The sequence below is a fragment of the Convolutriloba macropyga genome, chromosome 4 (genome assembly GCF_964194025.1).
Source record: "Convolutriloba macropyga chromosome 4, txConMacr16.3, whole genome shotgun sequence".
NCBI classification, from domain to species: Eukaryota; Metazoa; Xenacoelomorpha; order Acoela; family Convolutidae; genus Convolutriloba; species Convolutriloba macropyga.
The window spans coordinates 72,194,013-72,221,008 of NC_134471.1; the positions used below are offsets into that span (position 1 = coordinate 72,194,013).

General features: G+C 34.8%; 1 protein-coding gene across 1 annotated transcript; it reads right to left on the reverse strand.

Annotated features, from left to right (window-relative positions):
- Positions 1-12,981: 12,981 nt before the first annotated feature.
- On the reverse strand, positions 12,982-25,664 carry LOC142338653 (neuronal acetylcholine receptor subunit beta-3-like). The gene is made up of 5 exons (XM_075388502.1): positions 25,104-25,664; positions 18,256-18,417; positions 17,287-17,490; positions 15,886-16,302; positions 12,982-13,951 (listed from the first exon to the last, which is right to left on the reverse strand). The coding sequence occupies exons 1-5, from the start codon at positions 25,315-25,317 to the stop codon at positions 13,629-13,631; spliced, it is 1,320 nt and encodes a 439-aa protein (XP_075244617.1). The 5' UTR covers positions 25,318-25,664; the 3' UTR covers positions 12,982-13,628.
- Positions 25,665-26,996: the final 1,332 nt, after the last annotated feature.

The following is a 26,996-nucleotide window of genomic DNA, read 5'->3' on the forward strand; positions in this document are numbered from 1 at the left end:
ATCAAAACGACGAAAAAAAACGTAAGGGCTTTGATCGGTTTTGGCGAAGTAAAAGCGACGAAAACCGATAACTTATGTTTAAATCCGAAGAATTTCTCAACACGGGTATATATATATATATATATATATATATATATATATATATATTTGTGTGTATGTATGTATGTATGTAAGTATGTATGTTTGTATATATGTATATATTTATGTATGTATGTATGTATGTATGTATGTATGTATGTATGTATGTTTGTTTATATGTATGTATGTATATATGTATGTATGTCTTTATGTATATATACATATAGAAATAAAAATTCAGTATATATTTCCATCATATAGAAAACTTGATTTAAAAATGAAAATTCCTGATTTTCGAACTACTTTTGTCTCCTTTCAAAAGTTCAGTTTCTCTTGCAACCAACAAGTTTTTTTTCTCTTGCAACCATCATGACATATCGCATTTATAGTTTGAACGTAGGAGAACGCAAAGGTTCAAAAACCTAGTTTGGGGGGTCAATTTTTTTCCTCCATCATATAGAAAATTTGATACAAAAAATAAAAATTGATTTTTGAACTACTTTTGTCTCCTTTCAAAACCTCAGTTTCTCTTGCAACCAACAAGTTTTTTGGAGAAATGGCATATATAGTTTGAAAGTAAATAAAAGCAAGGTTTCAAAAACCTAGGTTGGGTGGGTCGATTTTTTCTTCCATCATATAGAAAGTTTGACTTAAAAATGAAATTTTCTTGATTTTCGAACTACTTTCGTCTCCTTTCAAAACTTCAGTTTCTATTGCAAGCAACAAGTTTTATTTGGAGAAATCGCATATATAATTGGAAATTAATTGAGAGCAAGAGTTCAAAAACCTAGGTTGGGGGGTCGATTTTTTCCTCCATCATATAGAAAATTTGATTTAAAAATGAAAGTTCTTGATTTTCGAACTACTTTTGTCTCCTTTCAAAACTTCGGTTTCTATTGCAAACAACAAGTTTTTTTCGGAGAAATCGCATATATAGTTTGAATGTAAGTGCAAGCAAGAGTTCAAAAACCTAGGTTGGGGGGTCGATTTTTTCCTCCATCATATAGAAAGTTTGACTTAAAAATGAAATTTCTTGATTTTTGAACTACTTTTGTCTCCTTTCAAAACTTCATTTTCTCTTGCAACCAACAAGTTTTTTGGAGAAATCGTATATATAGTTTGAATGTAAGTGCAAGCAAGAGTTCAAAAACCTAGGTTGGGAGGGTCGATTTTTTCCTCCATCATATAAAAAATTTGATTTAAAAATGAAAGTTCTTGATTTTCGAACTACTTTTGTCTCCTTTCAAAACTTCGGTTTCTATTGCAAACAACAAGTTTTTTTGGAGAAATCGCATATATAGTTTGATTGTTAGTGCAGGCAAGAGTTCAAAACTCTAGTTTGGGGGGTCAATTTTTTCCTCCATCATATAGAAAATTTGATTTAAAAATGAAAGTTCTTGATTTTTGCACTACTTTTTTCTCCTTTCTACACTTCAGTTTCTCTTGTAACCAAGAAGTTTTTTGGGAAATCGCATTTATAATTTGAAAGTAAATGAGGGCAAGAGTTCAAAAACCTAGGTTGGGGGGTCGATTTTTTCCTCCATCATATAGAAAATTTGATTTAAAAATGAAAGTTCTTGATTTTCGAACTACTTTTGTCTCCTTTCAAAACTTCGGTTTCTATCGCAAACAACAAGTTTTTTTCGGAGAAATCGCATATATAGTTTGAATGTAAGTGCAAGCAAGAGTTCAAAAACCTAGGTTGGGGGGGTCGATTTTTTCCTCCATCATATAGAAAATTTGATTTAAAAATGAAAGTTCTTGATTTTTGCACTACTTTTGTCTCCTTTCTACACTTCAGTTTCTCTTGTAACCAAGAAGTTTTTTGGGAAATCGCATATATAATTTGAAAGTAAATGAGAGCAAGAGTTCAAAAACCTAGGTTGGGGGGGGTCGATTTTTTCCTCCATCATATAGAAAATTTGATTTAAAAATGAAAGTTCTTGATTTTCAAACAACTTTTGTCTCCTTTCAAAACTTCGGTTTCTATTGCAAACAACAAGTTTTTTTCGGAGAAATCGCATATATAGTTTGAATGTAAGTGCAAGCAAGAGTTCAAAAACCTAGGTTGGGGGGGTCGATTTTTTCCTCCATCATATAGAAAGTTTGACTTAAAAATGAAATTTCTTGATTTTCGAACTACTTTTGTCTCCTTTCAAAACTTCATTTTCTATTGCAAGCAACAAGTTTTATTTGGAGAAATCGCAAATATAGTTTGAAAGTAAATGAAAGCAAGAGTTCAAAAACCTAGGTTGGGAGGGTCGATTTTTTCCTCCATCATATAAAAAATTTGATTTAAAAATGAAAGTTCTTGATTTTCGAACTACTTTTGTCTCCTTTCAAAACTTCGGTTTCTATTGCAAACAACAAGTTTTATTTGGAGAAATCGCATATATAATTGGAAATTAATTGAGAGCAAGAGTTCAAAAACCTAGGTTGGGGGGGTCGATTTTTTCCTCCATCATATAAAAAAATTGATTTAAAAATGAAATTTCTTGATTTTCGAACTACTTTTGTCTCCTTTCAAAACTTCGGTTTCTATTGCAAACAACAAGTTTTTTTCGGAGAAATCGCATATATAGTTTGAATGTAAGTGCAAGCAAGAGTTCAAAAACCTAGGTTGGGGGGGTCGATTTTTTCCTCCATCATATAGAAAGTTTGACTTAAAAATGAAATTTCTTGATTTTTGAACTACTTTTGTCTCCTTTCAAAACTTCATTTTCTCTTGCAACCAACAAGTTTTTTTGGAGAAATCGTATATATAGTTTGAATGTAAGTGCAAGCAAGAGTTCAAAAACCTAGGTTGGGAGGGTCGATTTTTTCCTCCATCATATAAAAAATTTGATTTGAAAATGAAAGTTCTTGATTTTCGAACTACTTTTGTCTCCTTTCAAAACTTCGGTTCTATTGCAAACAACAAGTTTTTTTGGAGAAATCGCATATATAGTTTGAATGTTAGTGCAGGCAAGAGTTCAAAAATCTAGGTTGGGGGGACAATTTTTTCCTCCATCATATAGAAAATTTGATTTAAAAATGAAAGTTCTTGATTTTTGCACTACTTTTGTCTCCTTTCTACACTTCAGTTTCTCTTGTAACCAAGAAGTTTTTTTGGGAAATCGCATATATAATTTGAAAGTAAATGAGAGCAAGAGTTCAAAAACCTAGGTTGGGAGGGTCGATTTTTTCCTCCATCATATAAAAAATGTGATTTAAAAATGAAAGTTCTTGATTTTCGAACTAATTTTGTCTCCTTTCAAAACTTCGGTTTCTATTGCAAACAACAAGTTTTTTGGAGAAATCGCATATATAGTTTAAATGTTAGTGCAGGCAAGAGTTCAAAAATCTAGGTTGGGGGGACAATTTTTTCCTCCATCATATAGAAAATTTGATTTAAAAAAAAAAGTTCTTGATTTTTGCACTACTTTTGTCTCCTTTCAAAACTTCATTTTCTCTTGCAACCAACAAGTTTTTTTGGAGAAATCGTATATATAGTTTGAATGTAAGTGCAAGCAAGAGTTCAAAAACCTAGGTTGGGAGGGTCGATTTTTTCCTCCATCATATAAAAAATTTGATTTAAAAATGAAAGTTCTTGATTTTCGAACTACTTTTGTCTCCTTTCAAAACTTCGGTTTCTATTGCAAACAACAAGTTTTTTGGAAAAATCGCATATATAGTTTGAATGTTAATGCAGGCAAGAGTTCAAAAACCTAGGTTGGGGGGTCGATTTTTTCCTCCATCATATAGAAAATTTGATTTAAAAATGAAAGTTCTTGATTTTCGAACTACTTTTGTCTCCTTTCAAAACTTCGGTTTCTATTGCAAACAACAAGTTTTTTTCGGAGAAATCGCATATATAGTTTGAATGTAAGTGCAAGCAAGAGTTCAAAAACCTTGGTTGGGGGGTCGATTTTTTCCTCCATCATATAGAAAATTTGATTTAAAAATGAAAGTTCTTGATTTTTGCACTACTTTTGTCTCCTTTCTACACTTCAGTTTCTCTTGTAACCAAGAAGTTTTTCGGAGAAATCGCATATATAGTTTGAATGTAAGTGCAAGCAAGAGTTCAAAAACCTTGGTTGGGGGGTCGATTTTTTCCTCCATCATATAGAAAATTTGATTTAAAAATGAAAGTTCTTGATTTTTGCACTACTTTTGTCTCCTTTCTACACTTCAGTTTCTCTTGTAACCAAGAAGTTTTTTGGGAAATCGCATATATAATTTGAAAGTAAATGAGAGCAAGAGTTCAAAAACCTAGGTTGGGGGGTCGATTTTTTCCTCCATCATATAGAAAATTTGATTTAAAAATGAAAGTTCTTGATTTTCGAACTACTTTTGTCTCCTTTCAAAACTTCGGTTTCTATTGCAAACAACAAGTTTTTTTCGGAGAAATCGCATATATAGTTTGAATGTAAGTGCAAGCAAGAGTTCAAAAACCTAGTTTGGGGGGTCGATTTTTTCCTCCATCATATAGAAAGTTTGACTTAAAAATGAAATTTCTTGATTTTCGAACTACTTTTGTCTCCTTTCAAAACTTCATTTTCTATTGCAAGCAACAAGTTCTATTTGGAGAAATCGCATATATAGTTTGAAAGTAAATGAAAGCAAGAGTCCAAAAACCTAGGTTGGGAGGGTCGATTTTTTCCTCCATCACATAAAAAATTTGATTTAAAAATGAAAGTTCTTGATTTTCGAACTACTTTTGTCTCCTTTCAAAACTTCGGTTTCTATTGCAAACAAAAAGCTTTTTTTGGAGAAATCGCATATATAGTTTGAATGTTAGTGCAGGCAAGAGTTCAAAAACCTAGGTTGGGGGGGTCGATTTTTAACTCCATCATATAGAAAATTTGATTTAAAAATGATAGTTCTTGATTTTCGAACTACTTTTGTCTCCTTTCAAAACTTCGGTTTCTATTGCAAACAACAAGTTTTTTTCGGAGAAATCGCATATATAGTTTGAATGTAAGTGCAAGCAAGAGTTCAAAAACCTAGGTTGGGGGGTCGATTTTTTCCTCCATCATATAGAAAGTTTGACTTAAAAATGAAATTTCTTGATTTTTGAACTACTTTTGTCTCCTTTCAAAACTTCATTTTCTCTTGCAACCAACAAGTTTATTTGGAGAAATCGTATATATATTTTGAATATAAGTGCAAGCAAGAGTTCAAAAATCTAGGTTGGGAGGGTCGATTTTTTCCTCCATCATATGAAAAATTTGATTTAAAAATGAAAGTTCTTGATTTTCGAACTACTTTTGTCTCCTTTCAAAACTTCGGTTTCTATTGCAAACAACAAGTTTTTTTTGGAGAAATCGCATATATAGTTTGAATGTTAGTGCAGGCAAGAGTTCAAAAATCTAGGGTGGGGGTCAATTTTTTCCTCCATCATATAGAAAATTTGATTTAAAAATGAAAGTTCTTGATTTTTGCACTACTTTTGTCTCCTTTCTACACTTCAGTTTCTCTTGTAACCAAGAAGTTTTTTGGGAAATCGCATATATAATTTGAAAGTAATTGAGAGCAAGAGTTCAAAAACCAAGGTTGGGGGGGGTCGATTTTTTCCTCCATCATATAGAAAATTTGATTTATAAATGAAAGTTCTTGATTTTCGAACTACTTTTGTCTCCTTTCAAAACTTCGGTTTCTATTGCAAACAACAAGTTTTTTTCGGAGAAATCGCATATATAGTTTGAATGTAAGTGCGAGCAAGAGTTCAAAAACCGAGGTTGGGGGGGTCGATTTTTTCCTCCATCATATAGAAAGTTTGACTTAAAAATGAAATTTCTTGATTTTCGAACTACTTTTGTCTCCTTTCAAAACTTCATTTTCTATTGCAAGCAACAAGTTTTATTTGGAGAAATCGCATATATAGTTTGAAAGTAAATGAAAGCAAGAGTTCAAAAACCTAGGTTGGGAGGGTCGATTTTTTCCTCCATCATATAAAAAATTTGATTTAAAAATGAAAGTTCTTGATTTTCGAACTACATTTGTCTCCTTTCAAAACTTCGGTTTCTATTGCAAACAACAAGTTTTTTGGAGAAATCGCATATAAAGTTTGAATGTCAGTGCAGGCAAGAGTTCAAAAACCTAGGTTGGGGGGTCAATTTTTTCCTCCATCATATAGAAAATTTGATTTAAAAATGAAAGTTCTTGATTTTCGAACTACTTTTGTCTCCTTTCAAAACTTCAGTTTCTATTGCAAGCAACAAGTTTTATTTGGAGAAATCGCATATGTAGTTTGAAAGTAAATGAAAGCAAGTGTTCAAAAACCTAGGTTGGGGGGTCGATTTTTTCCTCCATCATATAGAAAATTTGATTTAAAAATGAAAGTTCTTGATTTTCGAACTACTTTTGTCTCCTTTCAAAACTTCGGTTTCTATTGCAAACAACAAGTTTTTTTCGGAGAAATCGCATATATAGTTTGAATTTAAGTGCAAGCAAGAGTTCAAAAACCTAGGTTGGGGGGTCGATTTTTTCCTCCATCATATAGAAAGTTTGACTTAAAAATGAAATTTCTTGATTTTTGAACTACTTTTGTCTCCTTTCAAAACTTCATTTTCTCTTGCAACCAACAAGTTTATTTGGAGAAATCGTATATATATTTTGAATATAAGTGCAAGCAAGAGTTCAAAAATCTAGGTTGGGAGGGTCGATTTTTTCCTCCATCATATGAAAAATTTGATTTAAAAATGAAAGTTCTTGATTTTCGAACTACTTTTGTCTCCTTTCAAAACTTCGGTTTCTATTGCAAACAACAAGTTTTTTTGGAGAAATCGCATATATAGTTTGAATGTTAGTGCAGGCAAGAGTTCAAAAATCTAGGTTGGGGGTCAATTTTTTCCTCCATCATATAGAAAATTTGATTTAAAAATGAAAGTTCTTGATTTTTGCACTACTTTTGTCTCCTTTCTACACTTCAGTTTCTCTTGTAACCAAGAAGTTTTTTGGGAAATCGCATATATAATTTGAAAGTAATTGAGAGCAAGAGTTCAAAAACCAAGGTTGGGGGGGTCGATTTTTTCCTCCATCATATAGAAAATTTGATTTATAAATGAAAGTTCTTGATTTTCGAACTACTTTTGTCTCCTTTCAAAACTTCGGTTTCTATTGCAAACAACAAGTTTTTTTCGGAGAAATCGCATATATAGTTTGAATGTAAGTGCAAGCAAGAGTTCAAAAACCGAGGTTGGGGGGGTCGATTTTTTCCTCCATCATATAGAAAGTTTGACTTAAAAATGAAATTTCTTGATTTTCGAACTACTTTTGTCTCCTTTCAAAACTTCATTTTCTATTGCAAGCAACAAGTTTTATTTGGAGAAATCGCATATATAGTTTTAAAGTAAATGAAAGCAAGAGTTCAAAAACCTAGGTTGGGAGGGTCGATTTTTTCCTCCATCATATAAAAAATTTGATTTAAAAATGAAAGTTCTTGATTTTCGAACTACATTTGTCTCCTTTCAAAACTTCGGTTTCTATTGCAAACAACAAGTTTTTTGGAGAAATCGCATATAAAGTTTGAATGTTAGTGCAGGCAAGAGTTCAAAAACCTAGGTTGGGGGGTCAATTTTTTCCTCCATCATATAGAAAATTTGATTTAAAAATGAAAGTTCTTGATTTTCGAACTACTTTTGTCTCCTTTCAAAACTTCAGTTTCTATTGCAAGCAACAAGTTTTATTTGGAGAAATCGCATATGTAGTTTGAAAGTAAATGAAAGCAAGTGTTCAAAAACCTAGGTTGGGGGGTCGATTTTTTCCTCCATCATATAGAAAATTTGATTTAAAAATGAAAGTTCTTGATTTTCGAACTACTTTTGTCTCCTTTCAAAACTTCGGTTTCTATTGCAAACATGTTTTTTTGGAAAAATCGCATATATAGTTTGAATGTTAGTGCAGTCAAGAGTTCAAAAACCTAGGTTGGGGTGGTCGATTTTTTCCTCCATCATATAGAAAATTTGATTTAAAAATGAAATTCTTGATTTTCGAACTACTTTTGTCTCCTTTCAAAACTTCAGTTTCTATTGCAAGCAACAAGTTTTATTTGGAGAAATTGCATATATAGTTTGAAAGTAAATGAAAGCAAGTGTTCAAAAACCTAGGTTGGGGGGTCGATTTTTTCCTCCATCATATAGAAAATTTGATTTAAAAATGAAAGTTCTTGATTTTCGAACTACTTTTGTCTCCTTTCAAAACTTCGGTTTCTATTGCAAACATGTTTTTTGGAAAAATCGCATATATAGTTTGAATGTTAGTGCAGTCAAGAGTTCAAAAACCTAGGTTGGGGTGGTCGACTTTTTCCTCCATCATATAGAAAATTTGATTTAAAAATGAAATTCTTGATTTTCGAACTACTTTTGTCTCCTTTCAAAACTTCGGTTTCTATTGCAAACAACAAGTTTTTTTCGGAGAAATCGCATATATAGTTTGAATGTAAGTGCAAGCAAGAGTTCAAAAACCGAGGTTGGGGGGGTCGATTTTTTCCTCCATCATATAGAAAGTTTGACTTAAAAATGAAATTTCTTGATTTTCGAACTACTTTTGTCTCCTTTCAAAACTTCATTTTCTATTGCAAGCAACAAGTTTTATTTGGAGAAATCGCATATATAGTTTGAAAGTAAATGAAAGCAAGAGTTCAAAAACCTAGGTTGGGAGGGTCGATTTTTTCCTCCATCATATAAAAATTTGATTTAAAAATGAAAGTTCTTGATTTTCGAACTACATTTGTCTCCTTTCAAAACTTCGGTTTCTATTGCAAACAACAAGTTTTTTGGAGAAATCGCATATAAAGTTTGAATGTTAGTGCAGGCAAGAGTTCAAAAACCTAGGTTGGGGGGTCAATTTTTTCCTCCATCATATAGAAAATTTGATTTAAAAATGAAAGTTCTTGATTTTCGAACTACTTTTGTCTCCTTTCAAAACTTCAGTTTCTATTGCAAGCAACAAGTTTTATTTGGAGAAATCGCATATGTAGTTTGAAAGTAAATGAAAGCAAGTGTTCAAAAACCTAGGTTGGGGGGTCGATTTTTTCCTCCATCATATAGAAAATTTGATTTAAAAATGAAAGTTCTTGATTTTCGAACTACTTTTGTCTCCTTTCAAAACTTCGGTTTCTATTGCAAACATGTTTTTTTTGGAAAAATCGCATATATAGTTTGAATGTTAGTGCAGTCAAGAGTTCAAAAACCTAGGTTGGGGTGGTCGATTTTTTCCTCCATCATATAGAAAATTTGATTTAAAAATGAAATTCTTGATTTTCGAACTACTTTTGTCTCCTTTCAAAACTTCAGTTTCTATTGCAAGCAACAAGTTTTATTTGGAGAAATTGCATATATAGTTTGAAAGTAAATGAAAGCAAGGATTCAGAAACCTAGGTTGGGGGGGTCGATTTTTTCCTCCATCATATAGAAAATTTGATTTAAAAATGAAAGTTCTTGATTTTCGAACTACTTTTGTCTCCTTTCAAAACTTCACTTTCTATTGCAAGCAACAAGTTTTATTTGGAGAAATCGCATATATAGTTTGAAAGTAAATGAAAGCAAGGGTTCAAAAACCTAGGTTGGGGGGGTCGATTTTTTCCTCCATCATATAGAAAGTTTGACTTAAAAATGAAATTTCTTGATTTTCGAACTACTTTTGTCTCCTTTCAAAACTTCATTTTCTATTGCAAGCAACAAGTTTTATTTGGAGAAATCGCATATATAGTTTGAAAGTAAATGAAAGCAAGAGTTCAAAAACCTAGGTTGGGAGGGTCGATTTTTTCCTCCATCATATAAAAAATTTGATTTAAAAATGAAAGTTCTTGATTTTCGAACTACATTTGTCTCCTTTCAAAACTTCGGTTTCTATTGCAAACAACAAGTTTTTTGGAGAAATCGCATATAAAGTTTGAATGTTAGTGCAGGCAAGAGTTCAAAAACCTAGGTTGGGGGGTCAATTTTTTCCTCCATCATATAGAAAATTTGATTTAAAAATGAAAGTTCTTGATTTTCGAACTACTTTTGTCTCCTTTCAAAACTTCAGTTTCTATTGCAAGCAACAAGTTTTATTTGGAGAAATCGCATAGGTAGTTTGAAAGTAAATGAAAGCAAGTGTTCAAAAACCTAGGTTGGGGGGTCGATTTTTTCCTCCATCATATAGAAAATTTGATTTAAAAATGAAAGTTCTTGATTTTCGAACTACTTTTGTCTCCTTTCAAAACTTCGTTTCTATTGCAAACATGTTTTTTTTGGAAAAATCGCATATATAGTTTGAATGTTAGTGCAGTCAAGAGTTCAAAAACCTAGGTTGGGGTGGTCGATTTTTTCCTCCATCATATAGAAAATTTGATTTAAAAATGAAATTCTTGATTTTCGAACTACTTTTGTCTCCTTTCAAAACTTCAGTTTCTATTGCAAGCAACAAGTTTTATTTGGAGAAATTGCATATATAGTTTGAAAGTAAATGAAAGCAAGGATTCAGAAACCTAGGTTGGGGGGGTCGATTTTTTCCTCCATCATATAGAAAATTTGATTTAAAAATGAAAGTTCTTGATTTTCGAACTACTTTTGTCTCCTTTCAAAACTTCACTTTCTATTGCAAGCAACAAGTTTTATTTGGAGAAATCGCATATATAGTTTGAAAGTAAATGAAAGCAAGGGTTCAAAAACCTAGGTTGGGGGGGTCGATTTTTTCCTCCATCATATAGAAAATTTGATATAAAAATGAAAGTTCTTGATTTTCGAACTACTTTTGTCTCCTTTCAAAACTTCACTTTCTATTGCAAGCAACAAGTTTTATTTGGAGAAATCGCATATATAGTTTGAAAGTAAATGAAAGCAAGGGTTCAAAAACCTAGGTTGGGGGGGGTCGACTTTTTCCTCCATCATATAGAAAATTTGATTTAAAAATGAAAGTTCTTGATTTTCGAACTACTTTTGTCTCCTTTCAAAAATTCGGTTTCTATTGCAAACAACAAGTTTTTTTTGGAGAAATTGCATATATATTTTGAATGTTAGTGCAGGCAAGAGTTCAAAAACCTAGGTTGGGGGGTCGATTTTTTCCTCCATCATATAGAAAATTTGATTTCAAAATAAAAGTTTTGCACTACTTTTGTCTCTTTTCAATCTTTTATGCGGACATTGGTTTTTAGTGTAACTGAAAAAAGTTGTCGATTTTATTTTTTTTATTGGATAAGGATCCTAGTGATTGGTGACTCAAATCTCCGCGATGCAAAAACTTATCTCGAGCAGGACGAACTCCTGAGAAAGTACTGGTAATTAAATTTCTTGTGTTTTAAAAAATCTTCCAAAAAACTTTTGTCTATTTTTTTCCATATTGTTGCAGCATTTCTTACGATGCACAAGGGGGACGTCGTTGCGATCATTTAATGGCTCTTGCTATGTCAGCTAAGCAATTTAGTCATGTCTTTGTCATTGTTGGTGATAACGATGCAAAAACAAAACCAGTCGGCTTTATTTCCAAAAAATTCGAGGAATTTCGCGATGCCATATGGCCAACTGAGGTGAAATTTGCGGGCCATATGCGGCGAAAAGATTTACCACAAGAGCTGGTCTCCAAAAATAATATGTACTTGCGCAACAAGTTAGGTTACCAACTCAAAGGAACTCGAATTATAAAAAGAGAGGACTTTAGTGACGCGTGTAACTTTCATTTTGATGAGTTTGGTGAAGGTTATCGTCACATGGCCGCGCTCATCCTTTCTGTGGTTAAAGATTTCTTGGTGGGTGTTGAGTGTTGATGAGTGTTGATTGCTCTAAGGTGACTCCCAGTCAGTTTGGTTGTTGATGTCCAAATATTATTTATGTGACTCAATCAATTAAAATTGTTACTGTTCACTCATATTTCTTTTGAATTATAAGTCTATTCAATTATAAATATATAGATCTGTTTGTTTGTTTTGATATCTGATATTTTAATTCGGAACTTTAGATGCTTCTTTGTTTTTAAAACTGTTTCAGATTTTATTCATGTAATTTGCCATTCTACGATCTATTCAGACGCAGTCGGCGAGATTCGAGCGCCTCTGCGAGACTTCAGCTAGTCCATGAAGTCTGTTGGCTCACATGGATCGGGGTTATTCTACAGGTGGTTTACGAGTAAACGTTGCCAGCGTCTCGGGCGAGATCACAGGTGACAGCAGGATATATGAAATGTGACAGCGCGCGATACGAACACACGGATACGGATATTAAATGCGAATACGAATATTGAATACGAATACGAATATTAAATACGAATACGAATATTAAATACGAATACGAATATTAAATACGAATACGAGTATTAAATACGAATACGAATATGAATATGAATTTAAAATGTGAATATTATCGAACTCAAACAACTTTTTTTGAACTGACTCCATAAAAAAGTTCGTTTTCTATGTCTTTTAAGCATGATTCTTTTATTTACCACTATTTATGATGCAATGCATTGTTTTTCACCCATACTATTTTCATTTCAAAGCATCATTTTTGCAGGCAAGAATTGTTGAAGTGGCACTTAATTAGGCACTTAATTCCCCCGAGCGGGGGCAATTTGTTTACACTCAAGTGGTTTTGCTCTTGCAATTACGCCTAACCAGAATAACATCAGTCAGATTTCTTTCATGTACATATCGAATGCAGCATGCTGAGGAGTTATGTGCATAATAAATACATTAGGATTTAAAATAATGGCCATAGGGCGCTCATACGATGACTCATTTTGTTAAAATTTTACAGCCTATAAATTAGAAAAAGTGACATGTACAGAGTAATGGAAATTGCAAAAAACAATGTAATTTAAATGATTCAGTGCTGAAATCCTATGAAAGCTAACTCCGGAATACTTGAGTAGCGTTCGCACTTTTAGCCTTAGAACGTAACAGTTTTTGAGTTAGAAGTCTGTTTATTGCCCCGGCAATACTTTAAATATGCGTGTATTAATTATATTGTCTTTCTGACCTATGGCAACTTCTCACTTAGGTTACAATGGACAGAGGTAAAAACGGATTACCAAAAGTTCTGAAATCCAATTAATTTTGATATCGATTGGTAAAGACTCGTTTTAGTAGATTTCTGTTTAATTTTGAAAACTGGACACACGAATAGTAGTGATTTGGTATTCAAGTGACCATATAAATTTCCTCAGTATCAGTTAATGAATTTTTCACGTGCTCAAAAAGCATGACAAAGTATCGAAAGTTTTATTCACGTCAAATTACTTGATGAAACAGACCCTGAAAATCTCTTTCTTCTTCATTTTCTTACATGGTCCGATTTTTTCAACAAAAATATTAATTATCTACTGCTGAGAATCACGGGTGAGCTTTGACCTGCAATTAAAGGATGACGAGTTTAAGATTACGGTGGATGAGAAAAGTTCGCCTGTACTCAAGCCCGAAAATATAGATCATCGTCTCTTCAATATGAAAAGAAGCTGGTGAAACTTACAAACTAGCAAATATATAATAGCCACAACCGCTTAAAAGTCAAAACATAAGCTACCACAATATCAACAAAAATATAGAAACTATCATTAATCGAGAGAAAATGCAAAATTAAAAAAAAACTTAAATGTCAGCCCAGAATATTTCTTCGTGAAAGCATTTTTTTAAAAAAAATAGAAGTCATCCCTGAAACCAAAGATTTCTCGCTGGTCGAATCGAGAACTCTCACCCAGTTGTTCTTTCCCAAACTCTTTGGACTTAAAGTTGTCTGAGGTTTCCCTTCTTCCTGTTTTTTCTCCTTGGCTTTCAATTCATCCCACTGCTTTTTCCCAGGAAATGCCTTCTCAATGGGGCATGGTCTTAGTCCAAATATGGCCATGTATTTACTCACCAGGAATCTTCTGCACCTGTAGCCCATTTTGGATCTTCCTTCTATGAAGTGAATGTTGATCACTGAAAATGTTGCTCAGTATTAAGTTTTTTTTTCATTGCTACAAATTCAATAATGAACATACCCGGCAGATTGCCGGAAAATAGCCGCCGTTGATTCCTATAACTCTATTGGGATTGATAGAAAAGAAAATATCAACAAAAATTGATTTTTGTATAAAAACATTCTTAAGTGCGATTTATTTTGATGTCATTTCGTAATTGAACAAACTCCTGTCTCTCAGTGAAAGGCTACAGGGTCTAGTATCAATACCAATAAGTATTTATTAAGGGTTTATCCCGTTTCTATTTCGGACTTTGATTTTTTATACTGACTCTCTTCATTTTGAATTGCTTTGCTGATCAGCTGCTGTTTAAAAGGACTTTGAGCAGAATGACAGAAGAGTGAAACTAGCCTAGAGAAGTCAAAAAGATTTCACGCAAAATGTCGAAAAAGCGGCAAAATGGGTAACGCGAAAAAAAAGGTTCGACGAAGTAAAAACATAGCAGGACAGAAGAGTGAAACATAGCAGAATGACAGAAAAGTAAAACTAGCCTAGAGAAGTCAAAAAGATTTCACGCAAAAAGTCGAAAAAGCGGCAAAATGGGTAAAGCGAAAAAAAAATTCGACGAAGTGAAAGACATAGCAGGACAAGTCCTGACGAACAATTCAAAGAATTTTCATTGACTAAACAAAAATCTAGACCTGCAATGAACTATGAATGGATTGGGAAAACTAATTAGAAAAAAAATCCGATCCACCAAAATCGAAAAAATAGTAAACATCAAAGTGAAATTGCCGCATGCGAACAAAAAACGACTAGGGAGAAGGCGAATTTTTGTTCAGACACCGTTTGCTCAATCTATATTAAAATAAGAGCGAAAAAATTCACGCCGCAAAACAACTCGCTTTTTCGCTCCACTTTCTGTTTCGTCGTGACCAAAATCACCACTCCAACTTGACTTCAAACATCATGAAAATGTGTGAACAGATATTTAAAAAAAGATAGCGCCCCAATACAATTCAAATTCTTTGAAGTGTAAAAAAAATAGGAGCGCCATCCGTCAATAAGTATCTTCGCAATTACCTTGATATATACGATGAAAATTATTCAAAATGAATTATAAAGAGAAAGGACAGTTTGTCTAGGTGCCATTAAACATGGCAAAAAACCTAATTTTTGTTTAGGAACACCTTTAAGCTGTGATAATAAAACTCAAAAAAGAAACATTCCGACTCTGTCTTGATTAGCTAAAATAGAATTATCTAAAAATTTATGAAAGAAATTATATATTTCTGCGGTAGAAGTGTTTTCAATATTTTCGAGTAGTTCATGATCGTAACCAAGAAGCATTCTTAAGACCCGCCTTATCCTTACTATCATTGAAAAACCAAGAAATAGATTTTTACATAGATTCATCTTGTTTTTAATCAACTGCTTGGTTTTTAAGGCAGTTTTGCATTGAGAAACCCTTATTATTATTTTGTCAATTTTCCGATAAAAATAAAAGGAAAAGAGCAAAAAGAACAGAATGCTAACTAAATAAAATGAGCAGAATGTGAACCCTTGAAGTTTTGGAGCGCATTGAACTGAATAAGCGTAAAAATTTTCTCTCATTGCTGTCAGCAATCCATCCAATCCTTTTCGTTCCCTCCACTCGACACATTCTCTGTCATATTTGATGAATATAGAGCAAAGTAGAACATTTTTATTTCCTTTGAACAACCGGATCTATTCTGTTTTGCCCCCCCCCCCAGTTTAGTGGGCTTATATATTTTACGCCCCCAGGCGCGCGTGCTATTTTTTCACATAGTAACGTGCTATATAACATAAAATTTGTATGTAATTGGGGGGGGCGAAAAAAATACTGGGGGTGGGGGCAAAACAGAATAGATCTGAACAACCTGTGCCTCGACAAATTCTCAATAAAAGCGTACTCAATCTAAACGTATTTACCGACGGCTGTCAAAATCGTGTCCAAAGTCATTTGAGTGACAGCAATTCCTAGAAAAATGGCCACGAGAGGGAAATTACGAGAGCTGGCTGGCAAAATATCCGAAATTGTTCCAAAAGACACAACAGCCGCGAGAAGAATCGTGATTGAGAGCGACAATTTCTCCCCCGATTCGGGTGGAATTAAGTAAACAAGAGCCGACAGGATATATAAAAGGATATTGGGTAGGAGGAAAATAACTGTGTAAAATAGGTGTTCACGTTTCAGGTTTAACTCGACTATCATTTGGTCAAAAAAGGCAAGTCCTCGCCAGTCCCGTTCATTGTAGGATATTTTGACTGGGGGGACTAGTTCCCATTCGTCGTGTTTCTTGTAGTAGGCTAAGTCGGCTTCTTCCAAAGGCGTTAGAGCATCCGGTCCTGAAAACATAATAATTTTTTGCTCAATGTTTTATGCACAATTTTTTGCTGGGGCGGGGTTGGATTTTTCCGTCCAAAAAAATTTGTAAGCGTAGGATGCAATGAGAAAAAAATTAAATTGAAGCCTCCTAATAGATCTAAGTTTTGGCCCTGGAGTCAATTCCTCAAAAACTTCTGCATTCGTAGCCCATTGCGGCCCCATTTGTACATTGTTACAGCATTTTGTTCCCCTTGAAAGATCTAAACACTCCCGCCCTCCCATCAACAAAATACCGCAAACTCTTTTGCCACTCTCACGCCATGATGTGGAGGACATTTGGATGCGATAGGCACGAGCAAACTTAGTATCTATGTAGCTTTTATATGTGGTACAATAGTGAAATAAATTAGGAAGATGGAAAATGGTTAAAGTTCCATTTTTATCGACTGAACTATTTTTTCAACTGACTCTTCAAAACTCAGCTTAATTTGATTTCTCGAAAGAAAAAATTGGAAAAATTATCAATTGAATTTAATCGCGGCACACTAATAATTCGAAGTATGTAGTGTTTAAAATTTACCTTAGCAAAAGTTAAGATAAAGTGTTATTTTAATCTTCTCTTGTTTCTTAGAGCAACTAGATATGTGATGTTTAAGATGATTAAAAAAAGCAAAAAACAACTTTGCCATGCTTTGTTAAAGTATATCGAGAGTTAAAAGCGGATACGCGAAAGTTTTTATTCTTGGACCACTCTTATGAGATAAAAATTCACTTTTGCTGAATTGTTATTGTAGAACATCTGGTAGGTATCTTTAAAAATTGGAGATAAACTAGAACAAATAGTTTGACTTTGAACACCTTGATCATTTTATGACAGTTTGATCATTTTTGATCATTTTATTTGCAATGCTTGTTTGATCAGATTAACAGATTATTTCAACTAATATCAAAAAAAGTTCTCCAAATTTTTTCCCAAAAAATCTTGGCATTATGTAAAGACATACCTAATCTGTACACATCTTTGTCAAGCGCCCAGGGTCCAAACTTGAAGACGCAAGTTTGACTGTCAAAGGGGAACATAGACACATCGAACGTGCATGAGAACTTGATTGTTGATATGGATGTGCGATAGGCTACCAATCCTGTAAATCCGAACAGTAACTGACGTTCAAAAGATTCGTGAACAATGTCAATTGCATCAAGCTCAACTGAAACACAACCATTGCAATATTTTGAAGTCTTAATTGGAATTTTGAACAACATCATGTTTATTTGAAAGGTTTTTTTGGCTTTTTCGAGAGCCGCCATGTTTACTTTTTTGTGAAAAAAAGTTAGAAATCCCGAAAAACTGGGCCATGCATTGCTGATGAGAGCTGAATTAATACAAAAATATGCTGCCATAAAATTCCCTAGAGAAAATTCCGCAATCAAACTTTCGACTAGGGATCCCAGATTGAGTTGCGCGAACTGAGCCAGAAATGCGGTTTCGGAAAAAAAACCCCACAGAACAAAACCCACTTTATTTTAGATAGGAAATAAACCCCCACTTTACTAGTAAAAAGCTGCGCATTTAGCGCATTCGGCCATACCTCAGCGGCTCTTGGGAGTTGATATGAAACTACCTCAACCGAACAAATTATCACTAACAGAATTCAATTTTAGAATGGGGCTTTATTTCCGTGGGAATTATTTTCCGTGGGGGTTTATTTCCTAGACCCCCAGAAATGATCTGAACAAATTGAATTGGTTCTGTACAACATGTTTCATTCTTTCACAGCTCCTTGAGCGGTCAGCTCAATCTTGATGCAATTATGCGCTGAAATACAGATTCTACACTGCTTGCTCAAATAATTGTCCAGCGCGTAAAAATATTACAGCTGTGATCAGATTAGGTTTGTAATCCAATTTAAACTTGTAAAGGTAATAGCACTTCACGAAAAAGTTAAAAGAGAGAGAACAAGCATTGAGCATACCAATATCAGCTTCCCAGAAAGTTCCCTTCGGTACCAGAAGCCCAGGAAACCTGTACTCGGACGCATTCCACTTGGCATGTTCTGAGTAATAGTAATAATACAGCCATAATTTCACTGTTATCACCCCCTGTCTCTCATTCACGTCTGATATTTGGTAGATATCTAAAACGCCGAGATAGATGAACACAATAAAGAGTACCCAGATCGCGGTGTCCAGACCGAAGTCACTTCTGATCAGACAATTTTCAACCGCACACCTGAGCATGGTACGTTCAAATACATGGTCTGGAAGTCCTCGATGGCACTTTAGTCTGGCCAATGATCTTGAACTTTTTCTGATCAGAGGTCTTTCAGGTGACCTCCGATGTCAGACTTGTATGGACCGTGAATTTTGACTTGTATGGTTCATAATGGACCTTCTTACAACAAAAATGATTTCGGTATTTGAATCGAAAAATGTGCAATGCTCACTTGGATCAAAGGTCGGATGAGTTTAGGAAAGACGTCTATAAATACCAAGACGTCTATAAACACTCAAATTTCAATAACAAATACAAATAGGATGAAAAATTTAGATGTTTTCTCTGGACCAAAGACTTTCTTTTCAGAATATGAAGAACTGACAAAGAAGTTTAAACTGATCGAGAATGACTTTTACGGTTATAAAAAATTCTTCAGTCGACCAACTCTTCTGCTCTTGCACAAAACTAATCTTCAATCAAATTTTGCAATACGGAGTCTTATCGTATTGCACTGCGATTATAACAGAACTCGAAAAGATAAATTGATCTCAAAATCATATCTTAAGAACTATTTTTAGTATTCGAAATTTTGAAAGCGTTCAGAAGGCCAAAAAAGACCGAAAAGTTTTGAACGCACAAGAATTTCACCTCTATAAACTAGTTAAATGCTTTCAAATGTTCTTAGAAAAGGATGACACTTTTGTTTGCATAAAGCTATCAACAAATTTGAAATACTGAAATTTAAGTGAAGAAGTTAGAAAAAGCGAATTTTAACTCTACAAGCAAAATCGACAACAAACAATAAGAAATGTTTGGTAGTGTGAGTACGTAAGATATTCAAATCTTTTTTCATAACTACACATTAACATATTCAAAAATTTAATAACGTTATCGAAAACAAAACTCCAAACTTTTTTACATACAATTCGGGAAAATTACGTACAAAGAAACCTCTTAAAGAATTTGCTGTGCTGTCCTTAGATTATGTTGAATTAGATTTGAATTTTCAAACGTCGAATAAAAAGTACATTGCATGGGTGCACTCAGCACTTGAGAGACATACAAATCGGAACCCTTCGAGTGGTGCCGACATTTTACTAGTTCATTGAAGAACAAAATGATGTGTAACATGAAGATCTACTTTACTGACCCCTACCGGAATTGTTTTAAGAGGAATGTAATGTACTTTTTATTCGACGTTTGCAAATTCAAATTTAATCTAACATAATATAAGGACAGCACAGCAAATTCTTTTCCAGGTCTGCTGAATGGCCGAAACATTTCATAATGAGTTGTTTTGAGTCTCCAAAAAATTGCATGTCGTGGTCGATAACACAGGTCAAAGAATTCAATAAGTTGAATTTTAAATTAAATTTTGAACTGAAAATATACAAAAATTAGCTTGTATTTATAGTGGTTATCTATGCGAAAATATACAGAAAAAATTTAGATTAGCTAAAAATATTTAACATGATTGGCATGTGAAAAGATCTTAACTCCGAATCCCGGAGGTGAATTTCTATTTTCATCAACATTTCATGAGAATCATATATGGCTTGGGTACAATCGAGTTCATTAGTTGGAGGTCAGTGGATGTTAGAATTAGGTTTCTATTGGTGGGAGAATTTACTTCTGACATATGATTGATAGGTCAATAAGATAATTTGTAGCCATTACTTATCGACACAGCAATAAAGTTCGTCAGGTAAGTTCTTCTTTCGTTCGTTGAAACTTTAATAAAACTTCTAAGTTTCTTGATGTTTCATTGAAACCATCACATCCTCCCTTTTTTTAAGCAAGTTTGTGGGTATAGGTTCTCCAAATCTGTCAGGTTGTTTTCTGTTCCTGGTTGATGTTCGTGAAGGCTCTGAGGTTTCGGGTTGTTGGTGCTCTGCAGATGATGTGGCTGCAGAAGCTTCATCTTGATGTGAAGGTCCCACATCTGTGTTCTGAGGTTGTAGTTCTGATTGAGATATGGTCTCCTCCACTGCTGGTTCAGTTTTCACATTGTCCTCGTCTAGTCTCGCAATTTGGTTGTCGCTCACTAGAATAGTCCGTGCTGAGTTTTCAGGCTGTATGAAAGATGTGTTCAGGCCCTTCCTGATGATGAAGGTAGCAGGAACTGAATTTGTCTTTTCGTTGGCCTTGAATAGAATGGGTTCGCACAAGTCGAAATCTGCTATTGCTGGTAGTCTCATTCTGCGTCCCAAAAGGAGTTCAACTGGAGTTTTGCTCCTCGTCTTTGAAGTGTTGCGATGTGTCATCAGTGCCCTTTGCAGGAATGCTCCAAATGACACATTAAAGTTGGGACTCCACGCTTGAAGTGCCGCTTCACTGTCTCAACTGCTCTTTCAGCTAGTCCGTTAGCTCTTGGATGATAGACGGGTGATTCTATTTTCTTAATTCCCAGTGATTCACACCACTGTTTAAGGTCACCACTTACAAATTCAGGACCATTATCAGAAACTAAAGTTTTTGGTATTCCGAATCTTGCAAAGATCTGACTAAGATATATTTTAACTGTTTCTGATGTTCTATTTCCCGCGGGGAAGGCTTCTATCCAACCAGAACCCGCGTCAACAATTATTAATATATTGCCTTGGTCCTTAACATAACCCCAGTCCATGTGGAGCCGTTCCCAAACGTCGGCTTCTGGCCACGTAGAGACTGTTTTTCCCAGGCTAGGCCTGTTCAATTGACAATTCTTACATTTACTAACAAAGTGTTGAACGTCTTGGGTAATGCCAGGCCACCAAGCTATCATTCTGACTGATGCCTCAGTTGCTTTCTTTCCGGGATGTGTCTCATGCGCTTTTGCCAAAACCAAGTGTCGTAGTTTGGGTGGAATGAAAGGAACAACACCTCTGAAGATGATTCCATTATGTAAAGTAAGTGCATCTTTCTGTTGTTCGAATCCTTTTTCCGCTTCTGAACATTGTTTCCAATTGCCGCTTTTGATTCGTTTCATTATGTCCTGGAAGAGTCTGTTTGTTCCAAGTTCAGTTTTGATTTCTGCTTGGGTCACCAAATCACTCTGAGCGAAGTAGATGTTATTGATTGCGAAGCACACTCGATCGTTGTCGGATTCGTCTTCGTCAAAATCCATTCTGCTCAAAGCATCTGCATGGGGTATCTGCTCCCCTGGTGTGTACTTCAACTCATAGTCGAAGCCCATTAGAGCTATTGCCCATCTTGTGATTCTCGCTGATGCTGTCTTCGGGATCTCCTCGTCTGCGGCAAAGAGATATTTGAGTGGTTTGTGGTCAGTCTGTAGGGTAAATCGTCTTCCAAGAAGGAATTGCTTCAATCTTGTGACCACAAAGGCAATTGCCAATGCTTCCCGCTCTATGTTCGAGTAGTTTTGCTACGCTGGAGTCAATTTTCTCGATACATATATAACTGGATGTCCTTCTTGCGAAAGAACCCCGCCAATGCCTTTTTTTCAGAGGCGTCAGTAGTAACTGTTGCTTCTTTTTGTAGACTATATGGCTGTACTAGTGGGTTAGCACATAATTCATTTTTTATGTCTTCAAAGGCTTTTTGTTGCATTTTGCCCCATGAGAAATCGCAATTTCTCATGTTATTTAAGGGTAGCATTTTTGTTGCAAAATCAGGAATCATTCTTCCGTAAAAATTAGCTAGCTCAACAAACGATTCGAGTAGTTTTTTGTTAGTTGGTGCTTTTGCATTTTTTATTTTTTCAACATGTTTGGGATCTGGTGGTATTCCCTCCTTTGAAATGGAGTATCCCAAAAAGCAAACGCTATCGACTGGTTTTGAGTTAGATATTTTCTCATTAATAGTAAAATTTTTCTCACGTAGTCGACTCTTGACTGCAAGCATTCTCTTGTCGAACTGCTCCTTGGTAGTTCCATACACCAACACATCGTCCTGAAAGATCACAACACATTTGATTCCTTTGAGTGTTGATTCTATACAATTCTGGAAGATTGAAGAAGAGTTTTTCAATCCCTGAGGTAGTCGGCACATCTTGAACAGTCCCTGAGATGTGTTGATTGTGCATATATCTTTTGCTTCTTCGTCAAGTTCAATTTGATAGTAGGCATCTGAGAGGTCAATTTTGCCAAAGTATGAGGCGCCATGTAGGTTATGGAAGATCGTCTCCATGTCTGGTATTGGGTAGTCCTCATCCATGACCTTGCCATTGATGTGCACTTTCAAGTCCACGCAAAGTCTCAGTTCTCCACTCTTCTTTCTCTGCCACACCACTGGAGATGCATTAGTGACTCCTCCTGGCTGTACCGGTTCAAGGATGCCTTGTCTGACCATTTGTTCCAGCTTCTCTGTGACCTTGTCTTGAAGAGGTAGAGGTATTTTTCTGGCTTTGCAGAACATTGGCTGTGTTCCTGGTATCAACTTCACATGAGCTTTGTAACCCTTCACAGCAGGTAGGTGCTCGGTTGTTATGTTGTTCACGCCGTGCTTGGGTAGAAGGTCTCTACCAAGTAGTCCAAATTCTTTATCAGACTGCACAACTGCGAGTTGTTTTTGAGTGAGCCTGCTTCCGTTCCACTCAACGTCACAAGTAAGTGATCCCAGAAGCGTTAATTGATGACCATCATAAGCTTCAAGATGTCTTATCTTACCATCCAACTGAGGTTTACCCAGCTCAGTCCATATTTTTGATGATATCACTGTGCTATCTGCACCTGTGTCTACCTGCATTTTTACTTTGCAGTTATTTATTGAGATGTATTCCCATGTCACAGACATGCTAAAGATTTGTTCTTTAGTATAAAACATTCCCATCTCCGATGCTGGAGATGCTTGCTCTGAAGAAACATTTTCTTCTTCGCAAAAGTTATTCTGTTTATTGTACTTACCTGAATTTGGTTGGGGTTTGCTTCTACACATTTTTGAGAAGTGTCCCACCTTTTCGCTGGACAAGGTCTACTAGAGTGTGGCTTACCTCCACACCTAGTGCACATGTTGTTGCTTTTATTAGTCGTAATTTTTTCATTTGGTTTTCGAAAAGTCTTTTTGAAGTTGAACCCAACTTCTTCTTTCACCGTAAAGGGTTTATTACATGATGAAGAACTTGCAAAAGCCATTGCTTGACTTCTGAACTGTAAGCTCTCGGTCATTTCAGTAACCGACATTGCTGGTTTTGCTTTAATACCGTCTAGTAGTCTAAGTTTTGCTTCAGGGTCCCTCAAGCCTGAAATAAACTTTATTTTTACCAACTCCTCTTCGGGGTTGGCCACTGTTTTTAATTTTTCGAAGTCACAATAGCGTGCTTCCTCTCTAAGACGTGCTAGGAAGTCGTCGTCTGACTCCCCTACACCTTGGATTACGGACAGAAATTCAGCCCTTTCTGCCGTTACTACTCTCTCTTTAGGAGAAATATAATTTTGAATCGCCAATCTGATGTCTTTATACGGTGTGTCTATTAAATTCCTAGGACTCATTAAGCTCCTAAGTTTAATAATTGCATCATGCCCGCACATACTAAGAAAGAGATTGGTTACCTGTAGGTCCTGTACAGTACCATCGGTGCTGACCTTGTCCTCTTTCTTCTCTGCGCGACATTTCGCCGCAAAAGACATAATCCACGCAGTAGCTGATTCTGCATTCTGTAGATCCAAAATTTGTCTGTCTGTAGCTGGTCTGGACACCATTGTCGTGGTCGATAACACGGGTCAAAGAATTCAATAAGTTGAATTTTAAATTAAATTTTGAACTGAAAAAATACAAAAATTAGCTTGTATTTATAGTGGTTATCTATGCGAAAATATACAGAGAAAATTTAGATTAGCTAAAAATATTTAACATGATTGGCATGTGAAAAGATCTTAACTCCGAATCCCGGAGGTGACTTTCTATTTTCATCAACATTTCATGAGAATCATATATGGCTTGGGTACAATCGAGTTCATTAGTTGGAGGTCAGTGGATGTTAGAATTAGGTTTCTGTTGGTGGGAGAATTTACTTCTGACATATGATTGATAGGTCAATAAGATAATGATAGCGCCAAAACAAAATTAGTATTGAGTTTAGTTTTGTAGCCATTACTTATTGACAAAGCAATAAAGTTCGTCAGGTAAGTTCCTCTTTCGTTCTTTGAAACTTTAATAAAACTTCTAAGTTTCTTGATGTTTCATTGAAACCATCACAGTGCAACCTTGTAAAGTTGTCGATGAACTTTGCCGCTGAAAGTTGACATATCTTCCCTACAGAAATGAATTCGTCTCTGACCAGAAAAATCTCAAAAATGAGAAGTGAAAAACGGTCAAAACCTTTTGTGTAAAGATGCCTGTATTTTACTATGAATATTCGGATACATATCTTTTTACTGTATGTAGTTGATGGAGATTTCAACCACGTCATAAATATCGTAACTGTTCCCTGTGACCACAAATTTTCATTCAATCCAATATTTTAAGTTTTAATTTATTTCTTTGATTTCTTCTACTTTTGAGTTTTCAAATATTTCTCGGTTTAATATCGCTCTTTGTTCTCAAATTCTATCAATACCCAGACTTCACCCAGAAAGCGCGTGGGGTATTTCCGTATCTAATGATTTCTTCATGGTCTTCTTTCCTACAAAAACCTGAGCCGTTTTCGCATTTTACCCCCAACTTTACCTATGAATATGTGAACTGTGTTGTTTTTCATATCATCAGGAGGCGCGTATTTGGGAAGAGAATTTTTGAGTCGCTCCATCAATTTGGTCTGTTCTGTAACTCCGTTTCGAGTCTCATTACTTGTCGTAGTCGCCCAGGTTACTGCAGACCCATATAGAACAAAACATAAAGTGAAAAAATTAAAAGAAGAGCAAAGTTTTAAATTAGCCCTCATTGGTTTGTAAATTTGAATGTGAAATTTTTGAATAAAATTTTTTTGAAATTAATTTTCTCCCTATAAGGTAAAATTGGTAAAAATGTTAAATTTGTTTTTCTGCTTTAAAATCTCTAGCTTGTCAATGTATGTCCTTTTGTTTACTTTAAAGTGTGATTTATTGTTTATCAAGCTGTGTGAACAATTCAGGTGACGTAAAAAGTTTAGTAATGAGCAAAAAGCTACCAATGGTCAAATATTAGAACAAATCTTCACAAATCTTCAAAACAAAAACAATAAAAAGTATGTGCGTGTATTCAAAACCTTCATAAAACGTTTGTTTAAATTTGGAGAGAAAGACGTCTTCATTTTGTAAATTAACATTGGTAAATTTGTTCAATAAACTATAGTCCACGCATCAAAGAGCATATTCATAAGCCATAATCATAGCTTGGCACCAACATTTTTTATGTGCAGTTTGAAATCTCAAAAGTTCACGTTTTGCTCAAAAGTTCATGTTTTGGTCATGCTTGATTGACGTTTTATTGTTTTGTTGTTGACCTGAGTAAAGTGAGACAATTCGCAATTACGGTTCCAAGATATTTATTAAAAATTAAAGAAATAGACAATCAAAAACAGTTTTCACATGGCGAATATTCATTTGTTAGTTGAAACTGGTAAACTTTGAAACTGATTGTTCGGTCAACGATAGAACTTCAATGTTGCTCCTCACAACTGATTATCTATCGTGGTAAAGTTTTTAATCTGTTTTTTAAGTTCAAAACTTTTTACCACTCTTGGCCTTTATCATAGTTTATAGCTGTTTATAACCTCAAAAAGGTCAGCCTAATCATGAGAGAAATGAAGATTTTTCAACCACTATGCAAGATTCTTGCGTAATCTTTAAAAAAAAATTCTGATTTGCGCTTTTTTTACATCGATTAGAGGTGTCAAACCTGTCCTACTATTGAATGAAATTTGAAGGAAAATTTCGTTAGAGCATGAAAACTCGTTCACATCTTAGCGAAAACTCATGTCTTTCATTTTACTTGCAAGAAACTTGCAAAGTTTGGATCATTTTTTCAGAATTCTGCAGGATCTGAAACATCTCATAAATATGAAAAGTTTTACAAATTGATCAGAAAAACACACATTTAGGTATATCCCTAGTTGATTGAGGACGGTTATCTTGCAAGATCTTGCAAGAATCTTGCAAGAATCTTGCAACACTATGCATCATCTTGCAAGACTCTTGCAAGATTCTTGCAAGATCTTGCAAGATAACCGTCCGAAATGCAAGAGTCTTGTAAGATAACCGACCATCTTACAAGACTCTTGCAAGATAACCGTCTTGCAAGAAGCGCCGGAAACGTGCCTTAGCTGCTGCATGGGCCTCTTTGGCTTCTTTGAAGATTAGAGAATAGGATTCGACCTATTCTCTAACCGTCAAAGAAAAGAAGAGAGACCCTAAAATTGCTAAGGCTAAAACGTATAAATAGGAACATCATCTAAATGCGCAGAAGGGGTCACAGAAAGGGCAGGGGGTTTTTTGCGCTGCAGCAGGGGTCACAGAAAGGGCAGGGGGTTTGTGTGCTGCAAAAGAAAGCAAACAAATATAAATAAGAACATCAGCAAAACACAAGCACATGAGAGGGGGCACAGAAAAGGGGTGGGGTTGAAGCGCAAAAGAAAAAGGAGCG

What these genes read in the sequence shown, in the direction of transcription:
- LOC142338653 (XM_075388502.1), bottom strand. Translation starts at nt 25,317, where the DNA reads ATGAGGGCTAATTTAAAACTTTGCTCTTCTTTTAATTTTTTCACTTTA. An exon ending in TTTCTGGGAAGCTGATATTG is followed by an intron (nt 17,491 to 18,255) that starts GTATGCTCAATG and finishes GTTGTGTTTCAG; the next exon opens with TTGAGCTTGATGCAATTGAC. An exon ending in CACGATTTTGACAGCCGTCG is followed by an intron (nt 13,952 to 15,885) that starts GTAAATACGTTT and finishes CAACATTTTCAG; the next exon opens with TGATCAACATTCACTTCATA.